The 25,960-nt window shown below is 38.9% G+C and overlaps 1 protein-coding gene across 1 annotated transcript in view; it reads right to left on the bottom strand.

Moving 5' to 3' along the window:
- Positions 1-23,128, bottom strand: part of LOC126418958 (eukaryotic translation initiation factor 4E-like) — a 31,000-nt gene extending 7,872 nt beyond the window's left edge. Inside the window, exons 1-4 of the mRNA XM_050086002.1 lie at positions 23,016-23,128; positions 22,642-22,811; positions 22,381-22,558; positions 1,971-2,110 (exon numbers count right to left, since the gene is read on the bottom strand). Coding sequence (XP_049941959.1) covers positions 1,971-2,110; positions 22,381-22,558; positions 22,642-22,811; positions 23,016-23,045 — 518 coding nt within the window. The 5' untranslated portion in view covers positions 23,046-23,128. The remainder of the gene's footprint in view (positions 1-1,970; positions 2,111-22,380; positions 22,559-22,641; positions 22,812-23,015) is intronic.
- Positions 23,129-25,960: the final 2,832 nt, after the last annotated feature.

Genomic DNA, 25,960 nt, shown 5'->3' with positions numbered 1-25,960 from the left:
GCATCTCACAATATTTTCACTTTGCAACTGAGTGTGTGCTGATCTGCCAGGAAGTTTCACATGTTATGTTGGGTTACAAGAGAGTTGCCCAAGAATAAACAATAATTCCCTGTGACAAAACTGTAATAACAAAGGATGCGCAAAAACTTGTGTTAGAATTTGAAGTTACATGAAATATCTGCTGGGAAGATTTGTTTTCACATATTTTCTCCAATGAATCATATTCCTGTAGTCATGTATATATGATTCAGTGGAAAAAGAACTATAAAAAACGTTTGTGCCAGGTGGATATTTCACCTGTAAACAAACGTGTTTTGATGAAATATGCATGCTGTCTTAAGATGAATTTTATCAATACAGAAGTGGTGGTGATACTTTTTCAATACGGTAAACCAGAATTAATTTGTGGACAGCTGCTGCTGTAAGCCACCACCAATTTGTATCTTCTATAACTGGTTGGATAAGTGAGCTGAAACGCCAGAAATGGCAACGAGCATGCTACCATCAATAGGACCATTCCTCAAAACACAATGTTGCAGTGAAGCCAACCTTCAGGTTGAGGGAAGGCTTAACATAACCTCACCTATTTTCCTTTGTATCTGAAATCTAAGTATCTGATTACATCATATTAATATACAATGGCAACCAAAATTCCTTTTGAAAACAAAAGATGACCAAATAATATCAGATTTAATGAAACAATCATAATATGCAATCACAACCTACAACTGAAGTCAATGATATGACAGTGTCCACATCAAAGTATTTCCCAATTTCAGTCTGTTCATTCAACTTCGAAGTAGAATTATGCACAAAACATAATAAGCAGCATGCAGACTGAATGGGACACAGCATTCACCTCTCAATTTTCAATTACAACTAGCACGCAGCTTCATACCTTCACAAAGTTCACTCACTACTAACTCCTACGATATACAGAGTGATTCACAAAGATATGCAAATATTTTAATTTGTTATTCTGCAAGTAAAACTAAAGAAAAAAGTTCATATAAACATATGTTTCGTTACAGAGTTACGGCTAACAAAAGACTTTGCCTGAAATGTAGCAACTTCGCTAATATTTGAAGCCACTGCAAAACTGTATGAGGTTAAAGTAAAGCACGATTTACATTTATTTTGTTGTTATCGGTCTGGTGACTCTAATAAAACATGTCCCAGACGTTTATCTGCAGTAGTTTTCCTGAACATCGAGAGAAGCAAAGAAGTAATTTCGTAAAATTTTTAATTTCTTAAGTACTTGGCCCAATTTGTTTTCTAAATTCCAGACAATTGTACAAAATTTTCAACAGAAGATGTAGAGAATTTAATTTTGGAAAAATGATGGTATTAACATTAACTGTAACTGTATGAATGTGTCAGATAATCTGCTTTTATTAGTACCACAGTACACATGAATTCATGTTAAACCTGAAGAAACAAAGCTCAGTGTTAAGGAGGTTGTACAGTGAACATACAATTTCACAATACATTTACAATAAATGTTCAAAAATGTCTCAACAGAATTCTATGTATTTAGCTGCATGTGTATGAACAGATTTCGTTGCTCGTTTCAGTTTCACAGGGTTGTACTTAATTTCATCTATTGCAGTCATAATGCGAGCAAGTAATCCCTCACGTGTATTGACTTTGACCTCATAAACTATGTCTTTCATCCATCCCCATACACAAAAATCCATGGAAATCGTGCTTTACTTTAGCCTCGTACAGCTTTGCGATGGCTTCATATCAGTGAAGTTGCTAAATTTCAGGCAAAATCTTTTATTAGCAGTAACTCTGTAACCAAACATTTGCAGACATGTTTTTATTAACTTTTTTCGTTAGTTTTACTGGCAGAAAAACATATTAAAATACTTGCATATCTTCGTGAATCATGCTGAATAATGATATACATTAAAAATTTCTGAGATTTAAAAAGTATGTTTAAGGAATCAAAATTTTGATAAACCTACCCTATTTTCATAATACTTTGTTCGTTTGAAGCATCAGATGTCCAAAGGCCAATCTTGTCTCCTTTTGCCCTTATATTGACAACAGCTCCACAGACCTGACTGCTGTATTCATCAAATGCTTCACCAATCAGACACAGTAACTATAAACAAAAATACAAAAATGTATGTCTTCTTAAAACTGAATTAGTATATTAATAAGAAGCATACAAAATCTAAAAAGCATTAAACTTCCATATGGCACATATATAAGCTACAACACCCTATGGGTTAATTACTGTTCAATATTATTTAAAAATCTTTTGTACATACATCTCAGTTCCATGTAATAACAATACACATTTTAGGCTTCAATTAGAAAGCTAGGACTATAATAATAAGTATGGAAATAAATCCACAGAAACTTCAGCCAATTTAAGTAATGCATGCCCCCCCCCCCCCACCCCTCCCACACACACACACACACCTGTTGTGTTTGTTCATGAGAGATTTCTTTACTTTTCTGTTTTTCAACTTGCAATACATCCTCCACATATAGAGGGAGCTAGAGGACAAAAAATTACCCCCAAATTTCAGGTATGTATTTTACTCTTCATTGATACAAAAACGTCCAGTGTTTAAATTAAAATTCCTGCTTGTCTTCAAAACGGTCATATATTTGATGCCGGAAGCTTGCCAACATTGTCTCCCTTCTGCTACACCATTCAAATCCAGAACACCGTCTAGTCTGTGATGCGTCACTACAGTCTGCAGTCCCAGTTAACTTGAACTGAAAGTGGTTTGTGTTATCACTAACAGTACAATAGTTTTGTTAGTAGGTGGTTTCATAATGGAAAAAAATAAAAGGCTATAAATTGAAAGTAATAGCATATGCAGAATAACATTGAAACGGAGCTGCTGAGCATCATTTCGGCCCTCCACCAACAGGGGGAAAAAAAAATAATAATAATTAAAAAAAAATAATTCGCCATAGGTAGGCTAATAAAGAAGAATGAGGAAGACTAAATATGCAAATAGAGAACAGAATGTAAAATGGCCAAACTAGAAGATATTGTATTGAAATTGTTCAAGGACACCATTACAATGGCACTGGAATTTTAAAAAGAGTTCACATGGCTCCGAGCACTATGGGACTTAACATCTGAGGTCAAGAACTGCTTAAACTTAACTAACCCAAGGACATCACACACATCCATGCCCAAGGCAGGATTCGAACCTGCGACTGTAGTGGTCACGCAGTTCCAGGCCGAAGCGCCTAGAACTGCTCGGCCACACCGGCTGGCACTGGAATTCAACAATAATTCAAATACGCACTTGTAAGCTAGCACTATAGTGGAACTTAACAGACTTTAAGGGTGGAGCTGGTTGGTACTACTTATTTATGAAGTGTCATGAACATATCATGCGAACCACAGCCAAAAAAATCTCAGAAAATGCTACAAGAGTATGAAGAAAAAATACTATCTTTCCACTGCTTTATTATTCAACATCGAAAGAAAACCAGTGTGGAACTAAGCTAAATTGCGAATATGGGCAAAACTACTTTGACATTTGATGGGCTGAGTAACAGAACTGTTGCCATGAAAGGTTCCACAACTAACTATATAAACAAGTGGACAAGGAAAAAAAATACACTACACTGTTGTCCTATAATGTTACACGGATGATACAAAACTTAATCCAATCCTCATTTTCATGTGCAAAACAATGATAAAACCTTCTGCAATACTGTCAGGTGTTGTCGTTCACGTACATGACGAAGAATGGATGAATGAGGCTGGTGCGAAATTATGGATTAACAGAGTGTGTGAGACAAGGAAAGGTGCTTTACTGAAGAAGAGTTCTCTTCTTGTGCTAGATCAGTTTAGCAGTCATTTCAAAAAATCTGTGAAAGAGAAATTGTGACAAGGAAACACAGAGCCTGCTGTTATTCCAACTTCTTCATGTCTCAATAATTACACCATTTAATGTGTATACAAGAGAGGAATGGAACAAATGGATGATGGATGAAACCCAACACAAATTCACACCGAAAAGAGCTTTAAGGTGACCTACAATCAAACAAGTGTGTCTGTGGATAAAAGAGTCACGGTCTAGAGTGAGAGAAGACATTATTTTTAAACCTTTCAAGAAGTGCTGACAGCAAACTTCGCAAAGCAATAAACACACTGTGAGACTGTTGTTCGTATGCCCAATTGTTCCTCATTACGAATTTCTGTGCACAACGTGCTGTTTTACTCAGTGATGAGTTACCCCAGAATATAACGACATAAGAAATCAGTAAACGAAAATAGGAAAACAACTAAATTTTTAGACTTTTTCATCTTCAAAATGCGATATTTATATTGCAACAGCTTAGACTTTTAAAAAAATTAATGTGTGACTTCCAGTTCATGTTCTTATCAATACAAACACCTAAGAAAAGCAAACAATGAAAAATCCATGTTGGAATATCAACAATTATGGAAACCATAGCTCATTACTCACCATGCAGATGACATGTTGAGTATAGACAGGCACAATGAAAAAACTGTTACACATTAAGCTTTCGGCCAAAACCTTCATCAGGCAAAATACACACACACACACACACACACACACACACACACGTGCACCTGCCTGCCACCTTTGGCTGTTCAGGCTGGATAAACAAACCTGTTGGACAGCCTTTGTCACCCACATGGTAATCTCCTAACGTCAACCTTTTTATAGGCCATCTAGAGGAAACCTTCCTAGCCTCCCCAAATCTCTTGTCTGGTTCAGGTTCATTGATACCAATGTCAAGATCTGGACTCAGAGTTAGACTTACACGCTTCCACAACATCACCTACTTCTCTCCCATCCACTTCTACTACACCTAATCCAATGTAGCAACTTCCTGGACGCTGCCAACATGAGTGGGCTTCTGAACAATCTGTTCTACTTCATTACTCACAATAGCAGATAGAAGCGTGAAGCGCAGAAGCACATAACAGAAAACAGCATTCAAACCAGCTATCAAGCATTAGTTCTTTATCTGACAAGCGCGCACGCACAAGCACAAATGTGCATGCATACTCTCACACATGTGGCCACAACAAGAATGATGGCTACAGAACCATATGTTTGGGTGTCTATGTGGTTGTGTGTATGAATGTGTATAATTCTGACGAAATAAATTTCGGGTGAACAACCTGGTATGAGTGTGCATAGGACACAATATTTCGGCAATCGACCATGTTGCCATCATCAGGTGTGCTGATGTACTGACCGGCGGTGGGCCGGCGCCATTTATACAGGACAATCCCCCCTCCATCTCCTCCGTCAGGTGCTTCCTACGAGTCGGTGCAGTCCGCGCGGTACAGGTACAGCGACTGTTCTCCCGCCGCCTGGGTGCTGCGTTTCTATCAGAAAAATAGCTAGTGCTAGAAACCTATTGTGAATGCTGTTTTCTGTTACGTGTTTCTGTGCTCCACGTGTCAATCTGCTATAGGTGAGTGACTGCCTTTTCCTTGTTTTACATACTGCTCCTTTCAGAAATTTCCATTACTGCTCTAGGTAATGCTCAGAGAAGAGACATCATAATGTTTTGCAGCTAATACTTTCATGCCCACCACTTAAAACAATAGTGAACTTAGATTTTCTCTCAACTTTTTCATTACATCAGGAGGCGAGTCTGGTGGTTGATGGAAGAATCCAATTATAAGCAATCTTGCATACAGTTTCAATGTCAAGGGATTTGAGTTTATCTAATGTGACAAATAAACCACATCTACTTCCCACTAGCCTATCCTTTTAATATACACATACAAGGGGAACTAGCCATAGGTCACTCTCTGGTACAGTGAACACTTGGCAGAGTGAAAGAAGGGTGACAAAGACATTCCTGTTACAGCTAGGTGCCAGCACTCAATATCTTCCAAGAAAATAGCAGTCAAAGTCTTGATGAGTCTTCTTCAATTCAATCACGTGGAATAAAACCAAATGAGTTAGCAAGGCTCTGGCTAATAGCACAGTTTTGAAATTTTGTGCCACAAGTTCAAATTCAATCTTATGTTGTTGTTTTTGCTGTTTTCCCTGCACCCCCAACACCCATTTCATTTGTTGTCACAAAAGTTATGTGACATCAAGATTTTTTGTAGCTCCATGAAAGATAATTAGAAGGCCATACAGTCCAGAATAGGTATGCCTATCATGCAAAATTGCCGTGAGCACTGAGGCAATAATCCCACCGACGCACCAAGCTGAAGATACCCATTTGGCAGAACACTGTGTCCTGCTGCATGAAGAAGTCTGTAACTGTCTGCTGCACATCCTGATCCGATAGGAACTTTCAAGCCTTCAAGCTCTGTTTTAAGGGACCAAAGGCATGATAATTGCATGGGGAGAAATCAGGACTATAGGGCAGGAGCCCAAGTGTCTCCCACACGAGTTGGCTTAACTTCTGCATAATAACATTACAATGTAGGGACATACATTATCATGAAGCAGTAGCACCCCTTATCACACCATGCCACAATGGTGCTTTCGACAGACATTTTGTCGAATTCACATTCTTCAATGAATGTCTATCAGTGTTTGCCCTTCAGCAGCTACAAAAAGAAAAAGAGGAAGTAGGTCCTGTTTCGATGTATGTGGTAAAAATGTCGCCACAGTTCACGCTTCCGCATTTACCACAAACACAGTGGAAAGACAGAATGCCATACTAATCTCTCTCAGTGCTTATATGCCTGCAGCGCAATTGTGCAATGTTGCATGGAACACTGCAGTAATGCCTTGAAACAAACTTTTTGATTGGCCCTTATACAATGAATTATAGACAAAATAAAAGCATTTCACATCCTATTAAAAACTGGATTTTATCATCACAACTGACATAATGTGTTCACGCATATCCAAGAAATTAGTGGCAAATTCAGTCTTTTGATTCCAGCAAGATGTAAACCAATTAATGGAAGGGCATCAGGATGTGTACACATCACGCACAAAATCTGGAAAACTTACAAAGGAAACAAGTTGTTAGTTTTTGGAGAAATTTTTGCAATGCTGCATTAAAACGGAGCCATTTCTGTACATTAGTGGCTCTTAGGATGAGCAAAGCAATCCTTCCCTACACAATGGGCTGTTTGTTGGTGAAATCCATCACATTATGTAAATCCGACAGGTAAAGAATTACATCATTCACCAGTCGCTCCAGCTTTTGACAAAATGCTTCAATACACATGTTTTGCCACAAAAGTATTGTCTGATTGCAAGATAATTAACTATGTCAATGAGGTTGTTTTCCTAATGACTAGAAAATATGACTGGGGCATATGTGGCACGGTAGTCTAAATTTTCATGCTTCGAAGTTTCTATGAATGCATCAGTGCTCTTGAAGTGTAACAGTAAATACCAACGCAGAAACTGAAAAACTAGAAATTGTGTGTGTTTAATTTTCAGTTATGTTAATTAGGTAATGTTATATAAGATTTGTGACGATAAAGGGTGTATACATGAATCCAAAAAACAATTCCTGGATTTCACGGTTAAAAATACTCTCTTTCCTGAGTGAAAATACGTAACACCCCAGGTCAAAGTAATTTTTTTTTCTTTATTAAGAGTCAACACATTTTCCCTTGGAGCTGTAGAACTTATACTTCTCTATCCTTTGAATGGTAAAGGTTTTATACACTGGCGGAGAACTTCCCGGCTCTTCAGGAAAAAAAATCCAGTGAAAAGCAACGCATTTTGGAAAAATATTTGATGTGCGGCAATATCACCAATGCGTATTTTCATAGTACAAATGTCTAAATATGAGCTTCACGAAATACGCCATGACATCTGAAGCATTGACAACGAGGTTGTGATGCACTTTTGTCAACCAACCCTAGTTCATATTGTGTGATTTCACTAGTCAATGACAGCAGATATTCAGAGCACAGGACACATGATGTAATCAGCCAACAAGAACATCAATGTTAAGCACAAACACACAAATAGAAGTTAAATGGTTTAAATTAATGTATATAAAGTACAGCTATAAGAAGAGCTAAGTTTTCACTTATAATACTTGTTGTCAAAAATTTTTTGCTCTTTTTTTCTCAGTGTATGGTTAGGCAGAATCCTGAGAGCATGCTTAAATTGCAGTGGGAGAATATTTCTGACAGGCACGATTATAAATTTCACTGCTATGCATCTAACATTTCGTAGGTTACATGGCCGACTACATGTTCTATCAAGCACTTCAATTTTTCCAAAGAAAAGCCAATTACATGTGAAATTGCTCAAGAACTCGCCTAGCACTTTCTTTTAAAGATAATTATAGATTTTGCCACTGACACTGCATAATCTGTAATCTATGGAACGATTAAAATAAATATGAAAAACTAACCTTGAAGTTTGGTCTTCTTTAGCATACTTTACACTTTAAAATATAACAAACACAAACATACGAGTAAACTTTTAAATAATGGCACAAATGGCTGGTCTTCTAGGCCTGAAATTTTCCTAACTGGCTGGTCCTCAAAGCGTTCAATTTTGAATCAGAGTCAAACACAACTTGATTTAAGAAATTCATTGCACATTCTCACACTAACGCAATTCATCTTGTGCAAAGGAAATTTACTTTGAAAGTAAAGCTTCTCAAACCACCATTTGAAATATTTTTCCGTAACCTGTTAAAAATATAAACAATTGTGATGTCACATGCATCTAAAGCTGTTTATTGTTACTAAATACTGTTAGTGGTGTTACTAAACACTGTTAGTAAATTGTCATAGTGTCTATAGCAAGATCCCCGAATAACTCTCCGAAAGAAACAGTAGTAATGCCAATACTGTATTAGGTACCGAATGCTGGTTGAAACCAGACATAAATAGCCGTGAAATTTTGAACTCAGATTGGACAATGTTTAGGATGGCTAGGAGGTGTGTTCATTGCAGTTAAAAGCTGTTTAAACACAGTTGAGATCGATACTGGGTCGGACTGTGAAATAGTCTCGAAAAAGCTGTCAATCAGACAAGAAGTGACCATGGTATTAGGATGTTTTTATAGACCACCACCATCCACAACAAATGTCGCAGAACATTTCAGGGAAAGTCTTGAGTACATAGGAAATAAATATTCAAATTATCCATTAGTTATAGGTAGAGACTTTAATCTGACATCCATTGACTGTGAAAATTACATTTTTATCACAGGGGGTAGAAGCAAAGACTCATGTGAAGTTATTCTAGGAGCACTCTCAACATACAACCTTGAGCAATTCGTTAGAAAAGCAGCTCGAGATGGTTACATATTAGATATCTTAGTGACTGACAGACCTGATCTTTTTAAGGAAGTTGATCTAGAAGAAGGTATTAGCGGCCATAATGTCGCTATAACTGCTATGTCAGTGGAAGTTGGGAAAAAAAGCGAAGAGTTTTCTTGTTTGGGAAAGCAAATAAAAGTGTCATTAATGAATATCTTCTCATAGTCAGCTCCAAGCATTCACCACGGGACGCAAAGATACTGAGCATCTTTGGTTGGAATTTAAAAGTACTGTCCACCACGTGCTAGAGAAATATGTGCCTAGCAAAAATATAGGGGAGGGAAAGGATACACCTTGGTTCAACAAACATATTAGGACGTTGCTGAGAAGGCAGAGAATTTTGCAGTCCTTTTAAACATAGTCACTTCCCCACTGACAAACAGAAATTATGTGAAATGAAAGCAGCTGTCAAAAGGTCAATGAGAGATTCTTTTAATGAATTAAAAAGCAATATTTTATCTCCAGATTCTAAAAATAACCCCAAAAACTTTTGGTCGTATGTAAAAATCTATTAATGCTACAAATAATGCAATACCTTCGCTTGCTGACAGTATGGATAATGTAACGGATGATGATCAACAGAAGGCCGAAATTCTAAACCTAGCTTCCAAAAACTCGTTTATGGTAGGGGACTGCAGCACCATTGCCCCTTTAAATTATCGAACAAACGCAAGGATTCCTGACACAGTGTTTAGTGTATCTGGGATAGTAAAACAGTTAAGGTCCTTAGAAGCCAGGATAGCATCTGGCCCCGTAAGATTTTATGTTGACTGCACTACAAATATAGCAACATTCTTATCCACCATCTATCACAGATCATTGGAACACCAGAAAGTTCCATGGGACTGGCAGAAGGCCCAGGTCATAGCAGTCTATAAAAAGGGTAGAAAATCGGATGCACAAAATTACCGGCCAATTTCACGGACATCAATTTGTTGTAGAATCATGGAACATATTTTGTGTTCAGACATAATGACCTTTCTAAACTATGAGAACCTCATCTGCAGAAACCAGCACTGTTTTAGGAAACAGCGGTCATGCGAGGCACAGTTGGCCCTCTTTGTGCACGGTATACAACAGGTTCTAGATACTGGCTCCCAGGTTGATACCATATTCCTCGACTTTCGAAAGGCGTTCAACTCAGTTCCGCACTGTTGCACACTTACCTTCTATCTGATGACATATGAGGTGGGATATAAAGTTTTCTAGCAGGCAGAGAGCAGTATGTCATCCTGAATGGGGAGACTTCAACAGAAACAAGCGTAACATCAGGTGTACTCCAGAGCAGCGTAATACATCTGCTGCTTTTTACGATTTACATAAACAACCCGGTTGACGGTATTGACTGCAGTATTAGACTTTTTGCCGATGATGCTGTGGTCTACAAGAAAGTAGTATCACATGAAAGTTGTAAACAAATTAATGAAGATTTGCAGAAAATAAATGTGTGGTGTAATGACTGGCAGTTATCTCTCAATATTAGTACGTGTAACCTACAGCATGTAACAAAGCGAAAATCCCCATTAATGTACGAGTACAATGCCCAGTCTTTGGAAGCGGTAACATCCGTCAAGTATCTGGGTGTGACTTCGAAATGATCTCAAATGGAATGATCAGATTACAAAAGTAACAGGTAAGGCGAACTCTAGATTGTGGTTTATTGGTACAATCCTAAAACAATGCAGTCCTTCAACAAAGGACATTGCTTACAATACTTTAGTTTGTCCAGTTTTAAGAGTATCGTTCGTCTGTATGGGACCCTTATCAGTTGGGTCTGATTCAAGAGACTATGAAGGCCCAATGAAGAGCGGCAAGATTCACGACTAGGACGTTTAGCCATCGCAAGAGCGTTACAAATCTCGTAGATAGTTTGAAGTGGAACACACTTGCAGATAGACAACGTGCTAAACGGAAGGGGCTGCTCACTAAACTCCAAAATCCGATCTTCGCTGAGGATGTAGAGCATATATTATTACCACAACTTTCAAATGGAGGGGGGGGGGGGGGGGGGGCGAAAATAGTTTGGTGCGAATAGTGCCCTCCACCACACACTGCTTGGAGGCTAGTATATATGTAGATGTAGAGTCTTTGTCCTAAAGCCTGTCACACATTTTGCTATTGACAGACGCTTGTGCGTGTGCGCTATGTTTTTTTGTTGTAAATGGCACATTTTCCTTGCAACTAAAGTTTTATTTTGGTGTCATTCTCTCACTTATGTTTTATTGGTGCAGTTATATTCTACAGTAACAGGCTAAAGTAAAATTCTAATACATTCCAGGGTTTTTCCCAGACGAAAAAATTCTCAGGTTTTTCCCTGTTGTCCCGAAGCATAAACATCATGTTATACAATCACTTTTAATAAGATGTGAAATTCTTTTTTGTTTTGGGTATGCGGTTCTTTCGGAGATGTCTGAAAGGACACCATATATATAAAATTAAGGCAATGACAGCCAACAGTCCCTTCAATGCAGATGCACACCAAGCTTGAACTCTTACAGGATTTGGTGAGATGCCATGAGCCAAGGCACTACACAAGCAGTGTGCGGCATAAGTTGAGAATTTGGGTGTGACAGGAGGCATGTTAGGGTATCCATGCAGTTGCAGTGGCCACTGCGTCTGGATGGTACATCTGTTTAGTAAGCAGGAGACACAGGTTTGAATCCCAGTCCAGTACAAATTTTCAACTTTCCCCACAGACTGTATGTACAATACCTTTGTGTCTTGCTTATTTCTTTCACCAATAACTCCACTGTATTTCACAGTGTCACAAAAATTTTGATGTCACATACTTCTGTGACAATAAAAGACAAGAAAAAACCAACATACGAATGGATTTGAACGGGGTGCAAAATATCAAAACTGTGCTCTTAGCCATTACACTACACCACAAGTGGACTGATGAAGTGGTGCTGAAACTTTGACAGACACTGTCTCAGCAATTATCGAGTGATGACATCTACACCTATATTCCTGGCCGCCTTTCAACCTACCAAGTTTCGACTGTGTCAGAGAGCGGCCTACGATGGGGTCCCCTTGCTAGATTTGCCCCAGTCTCACTGCTTTCAATTTCAGGCCTTAACCAACTTTCCATACCTAGCGTAATGTGAGCCCCACTGTTTTTGAGAAGCACTTCAAACTCTGCCACTCTGATGCAAAAGCTTCGATAGGATTTTAATACGTTCAATTATGGGTGGCATTTTTTTTTTATCTCATCTTGCCACTTCCAGGTCCCATACAGCTATTATTTTCCCCTACAGAAATGGAATGGCCTTCTCAATGTTAACATATAAATTCCCACAATTACATAAGGTTTTCGGACGAACATAATACATCAACTTCCTTTTGATGTTCTAGGTCGTGTAAACTGACAAAGTCATCCATAACCCCTCCATCCTCTATTGTAAGCTTAATTAAGAAGTGCCTTTTGTGTGTAACACTTCATTTACCTGAACCTCTTTCAATGCAGATATTAACCCATAAAAGGCATATCTCTCATACCTGTAATCACAGGTATTCTACCACTGGTAATGGTGTCCCCCTTACATTTTTAGCTATCAGTTTAACTAATATATTTTTCCGCCTTCCTGTAATGGACAGGCCACGTGTTGTGTACGCAATCTCCAAATAGCAGCAACTTAAGGGGTCCACATGTAGAATACTTCTCTGAACTATTCTTGAGTGCTGCTCAAATGTTTTGAATCCCCACCAGATCAGGTGAAAGGAAGGTGTCGAAGCAACTCAGAGGTATCGTGCTCAATTTGTCATTGGTAGTTTTGAACAACACACAAGTATTACGGAAATGATTTGGGAATTCAAATGGAAATCCCTGGAGGAGATAGATGCTCATTTTGCAAAATATTACAGAGAAACTGACATTTGTGGCAGACTGCAGAACAATGCTACTGCCATCAGCACACATCCTGCACAAGTACCGTGAAGGCAAGATAAAAGAAATCAGGGCTCAGATGATGATGATGATGATGATGATTGGATTGTGGGGCACTCAACTGCGCGGTTATCAGCGCCCATACAAATTCCCAACCTTTTCTCAGTCCAATCTTGCCACGTGCATGAATGAAGAAGAAATGATGACAACACAAACACCCAGTCATCTCGAGGCAGGTGAAAATCGCGAACCCCGTGCTCGGGAAGCGAGATCGAGACCGCGAGACCACGAGCTGCGGACAAATCAGGACTCATACAGAAGCATGTAGACAGTCATTTTTTGCCTTGTTCCATTTGAGAGTGCAACAGGAAAGCATCAGTTGGCGGGCTGAACAGCCCCCCAACAGAAAAGTAGTTCATCTGAAGTTAGTAACAACTGTCAGATATCTGGCTGAATTAAGGGCATTGCCTTCTCATAGAAAGGAGTCCCTTATATCCACAGTTATTGCAGTAATGAACAGACTCTCCGTAGGACTCACATAAAACAAAATGTGAATGAGTCACTCTTTCCCCGTCTCTCTCAAGAAGTTTTAAACAGACACACCATGTGCCACAGCACAGGAAGTGGGCTGCAGCTGCACCACGAGCAGGGCGCACAGTGCAGTGGGGAGGTCAGTCGACAGGCTGGCCCATCAGCTCCCTGTCCCTGATCCAGCAGTCTGCACTCAACTGCCCAGCCCGGCGGACTGGCCCACAGCCTGTACAGGCCAGGCCGCGAAGCACAGGCAGGGCGAGTTGAAACTAGCACTGTGCACGACACTAATCCCAGGGCTCATTTGTCGTGAGAGAACTCTCCTGTACAACCAACCCCCTGCCAACTCAATTACATGGAAAGACATTTACAGAAGAAGTCTGGAGTTTCATAGCAGTAAAAGTGAGAAGGCTGAAAACGTAATGGACATCAGTTGGAGAAACATTAATAACACAAGACGAGAGAAAAAAATCTGATGTGTAAGCAGCTGGGGCCAGGCGAGAGTACTGTGGGTTTCACAAGCTACGGGGGCAGTCACTCCTACAGCTGTACCACCCCTACCCCTGATCAACTACAGACAAAGGTTGAACACAGGAACAACATCCACTATTCATCAGAATGCTACCACAAAAAGAGAAAAAAATGGTGCAGCAGAAGAAAGGGGCTAACTCCATCTAACAGCAACAAAAACAGATTAAAAGAGGGATCATCATCAAGGGAGATGGAAATGTAAAGTGTAGAGCATACCTTAGAGACAATGGTGGGAGACACCAGAACCAGGACCAAAATCACCCAGCTCCCGCCACATTAGTAGTTTAAAACATCAAGAATAAAAACCTCATACAGAAACAGGGAATCAGTTCAAATGTACGTGAGACGTCTGCCTATACTGGACGCAAAAAATCTGGAAGAACGTGCTTAGCACAGAGGTAGGACAGGCCACTTCACCATGATGTGATACAAGGCTCCAAGGCTGCCAGGCAGCAGAAGACGGCTGAGCCAAACACAGAAACAGGAAAGTAACTGATTTCGTGATTTTTACGAGTTCCTAACGAGGAGTGAATAGTGTAATTTCATCTGTGTGCTTTGATAATTTAGTTTCTTGAGTTTCTGCTTATTAATTTAATATCTAACTGCCACAGTTATTGTATTTTTGTCTGCATTGGAAAGTAAACCGATTTTATGCCATATAACAAGTTCCTAATCAGGGGCAAATCATTTAGTTTCACCTGAGTGCTTCGGTAGTTAAGGTTTTTGAATCTCTGTGTATTAATCTAATTTATTAGACGTAGTTCCTGCATTTTCGTCAGCGTCTACAATAGAGTTCCTCAGCATGTGCCGATAGCCCATTATATGGGTAGTTTAGTTTTCAAGGTCTTTAGTAAGGATAGGGATTCTGCTTGTCGTGTGTGGATGCGAGCAGAGTTGGTGACACTTCACTCTCAGCTCCAGGTTGTGATGGCTTCGGTTACACAGCTTGAGGCTGCAGTGGATGGGCACCACTGTTATGGGTCAGCTGTGGGGATCCAACGGACATTTAGCATGTCCGAGTCTTCCAATCGGTCGTCACCAGTGTCCTGCCATGTTACTGCTCGCACTGAGGTTGAACCTTCACCTATGGTAGAGTGGGAGGTCACCCCGGGGAATAGCAGACGGCGAAAGACTTCCCAGGGAACCGCACATAAAGGCTCCCCGGTTAGTCTGACATAGATGTCCCAGGTGCTGTCTTTGGCTGACACTGTTGCTCAGCAAGATGCCGTCGCCTGTCCTCTTTCAGAGGAAACCTCTCAGCCTGCAAGAGCCAGGCAATCACAGAGGGTGAGATTATTGACAGCGGGGAGCTCCAATGTTAGGCCATTATGGGACCCCTTAGGGACATGGCTGCCAGGAAGGGGAAGAAAGCCAATGGGGGTAGGGAGTCATTCCAGTCATGGAACGGGTTCTTCTGGATGCCATGAAGAGAACAGTGTGCAGCCAACTGCAGGCGATGGCTCACATCGGTACCAATGATATGTGTCTCTTTGGATCGGAAGAAATTCTCTCTGGTTTCAAGTGGCTAACAGAAGTAGTAAAGTATGTCAGTCTTGCTTGTGAGATAAAAGCAGAGCTGACCATTTGCAGTATAGTCTACAGGAGCGATTGTGGACCTCTGGTACAGAGCCAAGTGGAGGGTCTCAGTCAGAACCTCTGACAGTTCTACGACCATGTAGGCTGCAGATTCCTCAACTTGCACCATAGGATGTTTGGGTTTCAGGTTCCGCTGAATAGGTCAGGAGTCTCCTACATGCAGCAGGCAGCAACATGGGTAGCAGGGGCTGTAGGGTTTGGGCTGAGCAGCTTTTTAGATTAGAGGGTCTTGGGAAAACACAAAAAGGGCTTCAGTCACAAAGCGTTCAGGCTGAACACAGAAAGAACAAAGATATTGTTCTTTCAGCTTATCACAAACGCATCTCCTTCATATCTGACCTTGCTGTAATTTCTTAACTTTTAATCTGCAGTACATAACCAATAAATTATGGTTTGAATCGAAACCTGTTCCTGGAAATATTTTGCAGTTTAAACTCTGGTTTCTAAATTTGTCCTTTCATTACATATATCCAAACCCTTCCTGTATCTGCAGGTTTCTTCTACTCATGTAACCAGGACAGGTCGACCAAATTCGAGAGCAGAAACTTCATACAATCATTGAATTAATACCACCATTTTATTTAACGGTGTGCTTCTGGGTGAAAAAGACGCTGTCAGTCATCAAAATATTGTTCTTAAATGGAAACAAACCCATAGCATTTTGTACTTGCAACACATGAGAATTTCAAATGAAAAAATTAACATACTGTTTTCCCTGAAAAAATCTAATATCTGTACAGTCCATGAAAAAACCTCCCATTTAGTTATGTATTGTAAATGGTGAGCAGCATTCACAAGTATGGAGCATTACACAATTAACTGTAATGGGAAAGGTACAAACACTTATGATGTTACCATGAATAGCCACTAAAATATAATTCAGATTGCTTTAATAGCACTCTTGAGTGAAGCTGACAGACAGTTTCTTGCCACCAAGCGAAAGCTTTTTCATAATGGAAAAAAACCTCTTATACGGTATTTTTTTTAATCATAGCCTGGTCTATACTTGCTCCTGCAGGCTCAAGTTATCAACAGCAGAACGTTTTCTCTCTGAAGTGTACTGCAACAGACTAAGATGCCATTTAAATTTTACAAGCATACAAGACAGTAATTTCGCATTCAGTTCTGTTCCCACACAGCTAATGAGAGCAATGTGTAGACTCAATCTGTGTCATCTTCAAAATGCCACAATATGTAATTTACAAACCGTTGCTTGCGAAGAGCTACACAACATATAAGCTTCAAAATTAATCGAGACAAAACTCTAGGACAGTAATTACAAAGCCAAACCGAAGTATTTCGACAGTCAATGCCATGTCTGTTGTCAAAATGGCCAATTCTCACTTTGTCCTGAAATCCTCAAATGCTCCCCCCACCCCACATGTCATGATACCAAACATGTACTGACTGAACTTAGTTTTTCGGTGGAATACTTGGTATTGCCACTTTCAATTCTGCATCATAATACGTACTAAGGTACTGCAGGTGTTACGGCAGCTCCCGTTATGTGTTCAACTCAAAGAGTTACATTTTGTTACCAGTATCTTTGTTGCTGCATTGATTATTGCTTTTTAATATATACAACTTCATATTAACAATGGTTAATTGTGGTTTCAGAGTGTATAGTATCTGGCATTACAGAAGTGACTGATTCCACCAGTCTGCTTTGACCATGATGTCATCAATATGGCAGAAACAGTTACTTCTAGTGTGTACAAAATGACGACAATAAAATCACTACCAACACACGCCAATAAAGGCGAACAAAAATAAAAATGACACAATGTCTCAATTCAAAAGGCATAGTCCATATCAATTCAGGCAGGACAGGAAAAAAATCTTACCTTCATAGTCTCGGATGTTAAAATGAAGGACTAAGTAAGGGACACACATTTTTTTCTCTCTCTCAAAAAAAAAAAAAAAAAAAAAAAAAAATTCTGCCCAGAGATACAGCCCTCCAAAGATGACACTGTGCATACCATTTTGAAGGTGTGAATTTTAGAAAAAAATTTAAAATGCTTATCTCTGGAATAGTTCTAGATATTCTGTTGGTTTTTTTTTATTTGAAAGATAATTGCTTTACGATTAGAAAGAAATCCTTCATTTGGACTTATCTGGCGAAGTTCTTTTACTATAACATTCCGAACTTTTCTATAATTTATAGAAAAAATTCCGGAATGAGATTTTCACTCTGCAGCAGAGTGTGCGCTGATATGAAACTTCCTGGCAGATTAAAACTGTGTGCCCGACCGAGACTAGAACTCGGGACCTTTGCCTTTCGCGGGCAAGTGCTCTACCGTCTGAGCTACCGAAGCACAACTCACGCCCGGTACTCACAGCTTTACTTCTGCTAGTATCTCGTTTCCTACCTTCCAAACTTTACAGAAGCTCTCCTGCGAACCTTTTTAGAGAAAAAATTGTTTTTTCAAAAATGCTAATGCATAAAATTTTAATTTTTTTTCTGTTGATTAGTACCACATAGTTCTACGTTCCACTTTTACTTTGAACAGGTTTTGTAAAGAATTGAAATTTTTGCCACATATGAAACCTGTTTTATTACCACATTATCACACAACAGGCCCATAAAAATCAAAACCTAACATAATTTTAGTTCTAAAACATGAGTAAGAGACTTATTTTCCAAGCATTTTAAATGGTTTCAAAATGTATGATTTGTCCAAAGACGTGAAGGTTTCAGTTTATATGTAACTTCTGTGCACTCTGTTTTGTACTGAAATTAGCCAGGCAATGAACTAAAAATTTGTTCCACTGCTTCAGTATCTTCCTTTGATATAGAGTGATGCCTTCCTGTTGAACCAATTGGAATTGGAGCACTTGCAATCTTCAAAACATTGTGCACAGAAAGTGAGCACTGATGGCATAGCTGCTGTCCTTCAGCTGAAAACCTATATCCAACAGCTGGTCCATGTGGTAGCATAAAGTTTAGTACAATTTCGTTAAACTCATAACTGGTGTCTATCCACCAGTCACAGTCATAAGCACACACCACAAACATCCCCCATTTCAGGTTGTGAATCTGATTATCATCCTGCTGTTTCTCAGGTGTTGGCCAAACAAACGAAATTTCTTCTTTCTTGCTCTTTAAAGTGCATGCAATATGAGTTTGTCCATCACTTTTGAGTCCAAAATGTGTCTTCAGAATTCCTTTCACAGGAGTAGTTTGTTTGGACCTTTCTATTTTCAGGTCACAGAATTCTTCAATTTCCTCTTTGGACAAAAGAATGAGAGCTGTGGATGTGTAAGATTTCATGATTCTCGTAAAATCGGACAGTTCCACATATGTGTGTGCCTGATACGAGCCGCCAGGACTGTCATCAATGTCACGTTGTTGCCGCAAACATAACATCTAACATATTCAGCGATAAGATCAAACATCTGCAGAAACTGTAGATAGACATCATATCATGACACATCTCAGACCATAATGACACACTAATGAACTTCATCCATGCCCAACAAAAAAATCAGACACACACACACACACACACACACACACACACACACACACACACACACACACACACACACACACATTCCACGCGGGAAAAATATATTTAAAAACAAAGATGATGTGACTTACCATACGAAAGCACTGGCAGGTCGATAGAAACACAATTTTTTTTTTTTTTTAATATAAAAAAAATTGTTTCTATCGACCTGCCAGTGCTTTCGTATGGTAAGTCACATAATCTTTCTTTTATATATATATATATATGTCAATTAATATTCACTCAATCGCTAAGAATATCTCTTTACTATTTCTCAGTTTGAAGAATAATAGTTTAAATGCTTTGTTTTGAAGAATGAAAGAAATATCTGAAACTGGTAGTTACGTCACTGGTTGCCAACTGATGGATTGTTATTTCCAGCCTTATCATTGCAGTTTTCTAAGGCCTTATGAAATTTATGTACAAAATGTTGCTGTCACATTGTATTTTTGTCTATCTATGCTGTTTACATATGGTGCTGTTTTACCTGTAGTTACCTTGTAGTTCTTTTTCTGTCACCTTTCATTGCAGTAAACACAGCACAAATTGCTAAACAAAGAAATGGATGCATAGCAAACTTCTTGGAACAGTGGTGTGATGTGTGCACACAAGAACACACATGCCTAAATATGTTCTTCCAACTAATTTTTGCAAGTGTGCTTTTGTTCCTGTGTATCAGTGGCTGCACAAGAGAAAAGGGGCATTGTGTGCACATACCTTAACGAAGAGATCTCTTCATTAACGTATGTTCTCAAACTACCAGTAACGTTGGGCACCCACACAAAGGCATTTTTTAATTCATGTGCACACGTTAAAAATGTACTGTTTGTATTAGTTCATGTGTGAAGTGATATTGGCAGGCAAATATCCATAATAGGACATCATGGACTATAGACGATAACTAGGTAGCACAGATGCAGACACACACCCACACAAAATTGTGAGTAGGACAAAAAAACGTTAAAACCTTGAATGACTTGTGTACTTGGAGGTATATTTTGACGTAACAGTAGAAAACTAAAGCAGAAAACTGTAACGGCAAGACATGTTTAAAAGTATCTCGTATCTGTTATATACATTTAGTAAGAAACAAAGAGAGACAACACTTGTGGCTATCTAATAATCTTAAGTACTAGCAAGATAGTATTAATGAAGTTAGTGAATAAGGGATGAAAGAAGTTATATAAACTATGTAGTAATCAATATATTTTGCATGGCATTTCCAAAATTGAAGTGGTACTATGGAAACAGAATATTGATGCCAAAGAAGCTGTTTTTATTTAATGTAGGTTTCTTTTTATGAATGGGACCTACGATTCACTTGTGGCAACTGTATATTATGCTGAATTTAAATAACTAGTGACTTTGAGAAGGAAAAACTGTGGCTCTGTTTGTGTGCAAATTTGTGTATAAGTTATAAATCCTGATAGTTTTTAGTATTCTAAGTATTTTGGAGTAGTGTATCAGCAAAATGGAGCATGTTGTTCTTTGCTTTAATATATATGATCAATTTTAGTCGGTTGTTGCAGCTAAGTGGAAATACAGTAATTTAGTCAGAAGTGGAGGAGTGGCCGAGGGGATTGGCCCTTAGTGGAGAGATGTGTATTTGGATGTTTTGTCACATATCTGTTGTAGACGTTTAGTAAGAAGCAAAATAGGACCCAACACATATGGCTGTCTAATAAATGCTCTCCATCACCCACCATTAGGTGGATTGTAAAGTAAGGTGTAGATGTATATGTTAAGAGGCCAACTGTGAGTGGTTACTGTTGAATGCTACCATGCTGGGTCAACGGAATGGTGCGAGTCCACCTGTCTGCTTTGACTCGTGATGTAATGGTATTGTGGTGTGTAAAATCACTATGGTGTGCAGTTTTGAGTTGGTTCGGTTTGTAGATGTCTTGTTGTTGTATTTGATGGTGCCCTATGGTGGTAGATGTGGATGTGCTTAGTTTAACGTGTGGTATTTAGTTCATTTGACTTTTGGCGTGCTAATGTGGTTTTGAATTTAGGTGGTTGGTGTGGTAGTGTGGGCTGTGGAAATGTTTTCAGTGATATATTGGCCATTTTTATATGTATGTGGTGTGTTTGTTAGGTCTGATAAGTTTGTTGTGCAGTAAGAAGTCGAATGTTTTAAATTGATTTTTTGTTGGGCATGGATGAAGTTCATATATATATATACACTTCACTTCAATTTCTAGTAGTTTGTTGAGGATTTCCACCTACTTTTTCTTTTCTTTAGTTCAGATGTCAGGTTCCTCAACTGCTGTGCTATTAGGTCACCATAAAATGAATATTCACCCACAATATTCACATGCACTTCTCAAACTTTCATGCTACTACTTCTCTGTTTCCCTCCTTCAAAACTAAACTTATTCTTTGCAGTGACAAGACAGGAGACCTTTTATCTAATATGGTTCAAATTGCTCTGAGTACTATGGGACTTAACATCTGAGAACTACTTAAACCTAACTTAAGGACATGACACACATCCATGCCCGAGGCAGGATTCGAACCCGCAATCATAGCAGCAGCGCGGTTCCAGACTGAATCACCTAGAACCACTCGGCCACAGCGGCCGGCAGTTATCTAATAATTGATGCTCAGAGCATCTTACCTGAAATGTGTAATCAATAACGCATAGGGTGGACAGTCTTTCACAGATGTATTTTTAAGCAGCTTTTCCACATGCATTGCAGTGCTGTTTGAAATTTAAGCTCATGCGCAAAGTTACATAGAAATGTGGAATCATGTGAATGCACCTTCACAAATACATTTTAAAGGAGCTTCAGAGCACGCCCGTTCCATTTTAACGCAGTAAAAAGTTATTGGGAGAACTTTCCACTCTCAAACAAATTACAAGCATTGGTCCAGTACACTGAATGGACCACTCAGCACAGTCAAAGAAATGGAAACCCATTTACAATACAATATGGACCCCAAAAACAGTTATAACATACATCAATGGATCTCTAATCCACACGTACAATAGGACAGTCTACAACTGTTTTTCCATATTAAGCAGTTTTCACATATGGTTCATAACACTATAGTTAAACATACCTCTTGAAATTTATCAGTTTTACTTACTATTTCCAGCCAGAAGTTATCTAGATCACTAGCTCTCTGTTTCTTCTCCAAGTTAATCAACCAACGCCCACCCCTTTTATTCACTTCATCTTCCCACATTGGTCGAATACCCTTCTTGAATAACGAGTAATCGCAGCCTTGTCGTAGTTCACTTGCTGCTTTAATATGATTGTATAAACTGTAGATGGAAAATTTGATGATTGTAACATCGTGTTCGCACTGATGAATAACACAATTGCTTATTCTGATGAGTGATAATACCTCCAGAAGTCCTCCGCTGTCTGAAAGCTTGTTACTTCTTTCTGATTTTCCTCCCAGCTCTTCTGTTTGTCGTTATCTAAATACCACAGAGTCCATGTGTTTTGCAACGGGTGTTTAATAGAGAGTTCTGGTGATACATCATTAACACCATCTTCTTTCTTGTCCGTATCCTAATAAAAAAAAAAGGGGGGGAACGTTATTCAACACAAGTGTTCCATTTTCACAACCCAGGTTGAACAGCCGGCCACATGCTACATGCCCGTACTGCATAACAAGCTTGTATACAAAACATTTGTATTAAAATATTGCTGCACAATAACAAACAGAAGTGACCATCACCACCCACAACGGAAACTACATGCATTTCACCTTACCTCCATACCATCGACTTTATTCTCAGCCATGTCACAAGAGACGAACCACCATTATTTGACCGAATTGTCACAGAGCCATCTAGTGGTCAAATCGACACTTACTTTCCATGAAGCCATCTCAAAACTCATCACTGGTCAACAACTACATATGGGATACTCGAGTTACTTTCTCAATCACTAAACTACACCTCTAAATGGCAGAAGTCATGATAAAATTCTATATTCAAGCTGTTAAACGGGTATCCTATGTCATGAAAAGTAAAATTATTCACCATAGTATTAATGACTCTCTACAACATGGACAATAGAAGGAAGATTAGGGTTTAACATCTCGTAAATAAAACATGGTTATTGCTTCTACGACTCAATATTCAAATTAAAATTAAAATCTGTCAACATCACCTACTACGCAAAATGTTCCAACGCTACAGCGATTTTCTCGCATTTCTCTGTTCATTTTTGTATCATTAATTGTTCATATAAAGGTGCGGCCACACGGTGGCTCTTTCTTCGTGCTCAATGGCAGAAGCAAGGGAAGCAAAGGACATGAACAAAAATTTGTGGAAAAAAACCATGTACCCATGGGCGTTCGCGTATCCACACGTTGCCTCATTGCGCAAATAGTCTGCTATGGATCTCCTTCTTTACTTGGGAGCTAGTGTTGTGTTTACTGTGATAAAAAGGCTACGGAAAAAGAAAAGGTGACTGTAGGTAAAGAAGTAACCTAAATAAAAAAGGTTCAAGAAATACAAAGTTACGACAGCGTTTTGCCAGCATATTTCATACGGAGGCCACAGTGAAATTTCAGATTTTCTGCTTGCGAAACTGGAGCGACAAGGCTAGCAATAACATTTCGTTAGTTAGTAACTGGCAGCTTATATACCAGACTGAACCATTTATTTTGCATTTCAAAACAAAATATTTCTGTTACTGAATCTGAGAAATACTTAAGGGAGTTTGTCAGTCGTTATGTGAAGGTTAATTAACTTTTCGGGCTCTCTACTAGAAAGGAAACCTGCAAAGTGATTTTTGTATAGTTTGGGATAGAGACCGCTTGTATGTTATGTTCGCTCTTTGGAATATTTGATTACTCCTTGTTTGTTACTACCCACAGTTGTAATTGATTTTTGACTGATAAATATAAGTCATTAAGAGTAATAGTGTGATTACTTAATCGCTACATAAAGCATCATGCATGAGAGCCAACAACTGATCAATTCGCAAACAAAATAAGAAGCACCAGCGGAAGGAACTGCACGAAGTAACACAGTATTACATATCGTCTGACGACATGAAGTGAAAACAAATGGAATTACTCATTTATTCACAAATGTTAGTATAAAAAGACAAGATCAATCATCAACGCAGATATTTCTGCAGATCATGATGACAATATAACTCGCTTATTTGGTTAGTTCTAGGGTATGCTGACAAGTATCTTCCTTCATGAGGAATGCTGATTGTTTTGTGAGGATTAGTGTAAAGTAATTCTCATTTATTGTTATTTCGTGGAAGGAGAGAAGACTTTGAGCTTTCATAAAGCACACAGTCTTGTATATTGATATTCTTGTATCTGGCCAAACTTCTTATCATAATAAGTTTTTCTGTGAATGCCGTAGCTATTGTGAGCATTAAACGTGATCGTTGTGAGTTGTTTAGTGAATTTCGATGCCATTTGTTGCGAGTTGTCATCGCAGATAGTAGTGGTAAGTGGTGAATTCTGCGTAAGTAAGCAAGAGAGATAATCTTGAGGATATATGGTTTAGCAAGAGATATAATCTGGAGGATATATGGTTTCTTCGAGCAGAGAGCAAGCTGCAACTGTCGCTTTGAATCGTCAACAATGCAATCCCCGGCGGGGCCACGACATGGGCAAACCGCGATCGTTCGTGGATCGGACAGATAAAACTTTGGATTGATCTAACTCTTTATTTCGAAAATCAAATTATGGTGACAGCTGAAGTCAAGCATAAATAAATGGAACTCTCTATGACAAAAAAATGAATCATATTATGGCTTGACATTTGTCATGGAGGAACCACCAATATCGACTGTACGCTTCCACTATATTGGTTGTGGTTCCTGCAATGCCTCCCACTCCCCCCCCCCCTTCCCACTTGTAGAGCAAAGATCTAGGCACATATGGGTACTTGTATTTTTTTACCCAGCCTGCCCTACAGCACTTCTCTAAGAACGGTGCCTTCCCAGTCATGATCATCCACTTAGTGTGCTCCTTCCTGGGGCTGTCACCTCTTGTGTTTTTTATTGTCAGGCCAGTGCCAGAAACAGAAAAACCAAAAGGAGGCAGAGCTAAAAATTACTTGAGCTATCTTTACTTTTACCATAATAAAAAATAATCAAGTCACATGCAAAGTTTAAGAAAGTTTTATTTAAACTGATTATACACATATACAAGACAATGCCATCTTATGATATGAGGGAGAGTTCCAATGATGACGTCATGCGGCAATTTATGTATGTGGAACTTTTACTGTCGATTCCATTCCTTTCTAGTGCATTCGATAGAGGGCCTATACAGTAACAATAGGAACCTTCTCGAAAGTCACTGTTACCAGAGATATATGCATCAATAGTTTCCCATACCTAATTAGTATTATGAGTTAGGTATAGGAAACTATTGTTATGTTATTAGTAAAAATATTGTTATGAGTCTTGTAACAATGTTTTTACTGAGAAACTACTATGAATTACCGGTACTATTATTAATACTTCACAATCAACTGGTCACTCTCACTCTTGACCAATCTTTACACTTGCACTTGCTACAACTAGGACTTATTACTTATTAACTCTTCAGTCTTAATATTTCTGCTTCTGAATGTAAACTAGCTTCCTATTTGGCGAATAGTCAGTACTTATAACGCCACATATCAAAGTCTCTCTGTACAAGAAAATAATAGAATATTCGCGACTTTTCTCGAACA

The sequence above is a fragment of the Schistocerca serialis genome, chromosome 9 (assembly GCF_023864345.2).
Source record: "Schistocerca serialis cubense isolate TAMUIC-IGC-003099 chromosome 9, iqSchSeri2.2, whole genome shotgun sequence".
In the NCBI taxonomy this organism is placed as follows: Eukaryota; Metazoa; Arthropoda; class Insecta; order Orthoptera; family Acrididae; genus Schistocerca; species Schistocerca serialis.
The sequence above is the reverse complement of the archived record's forward strand: the minus strand, read 5'-3'. Positions and strand labels throughout refer to the sequence as shown.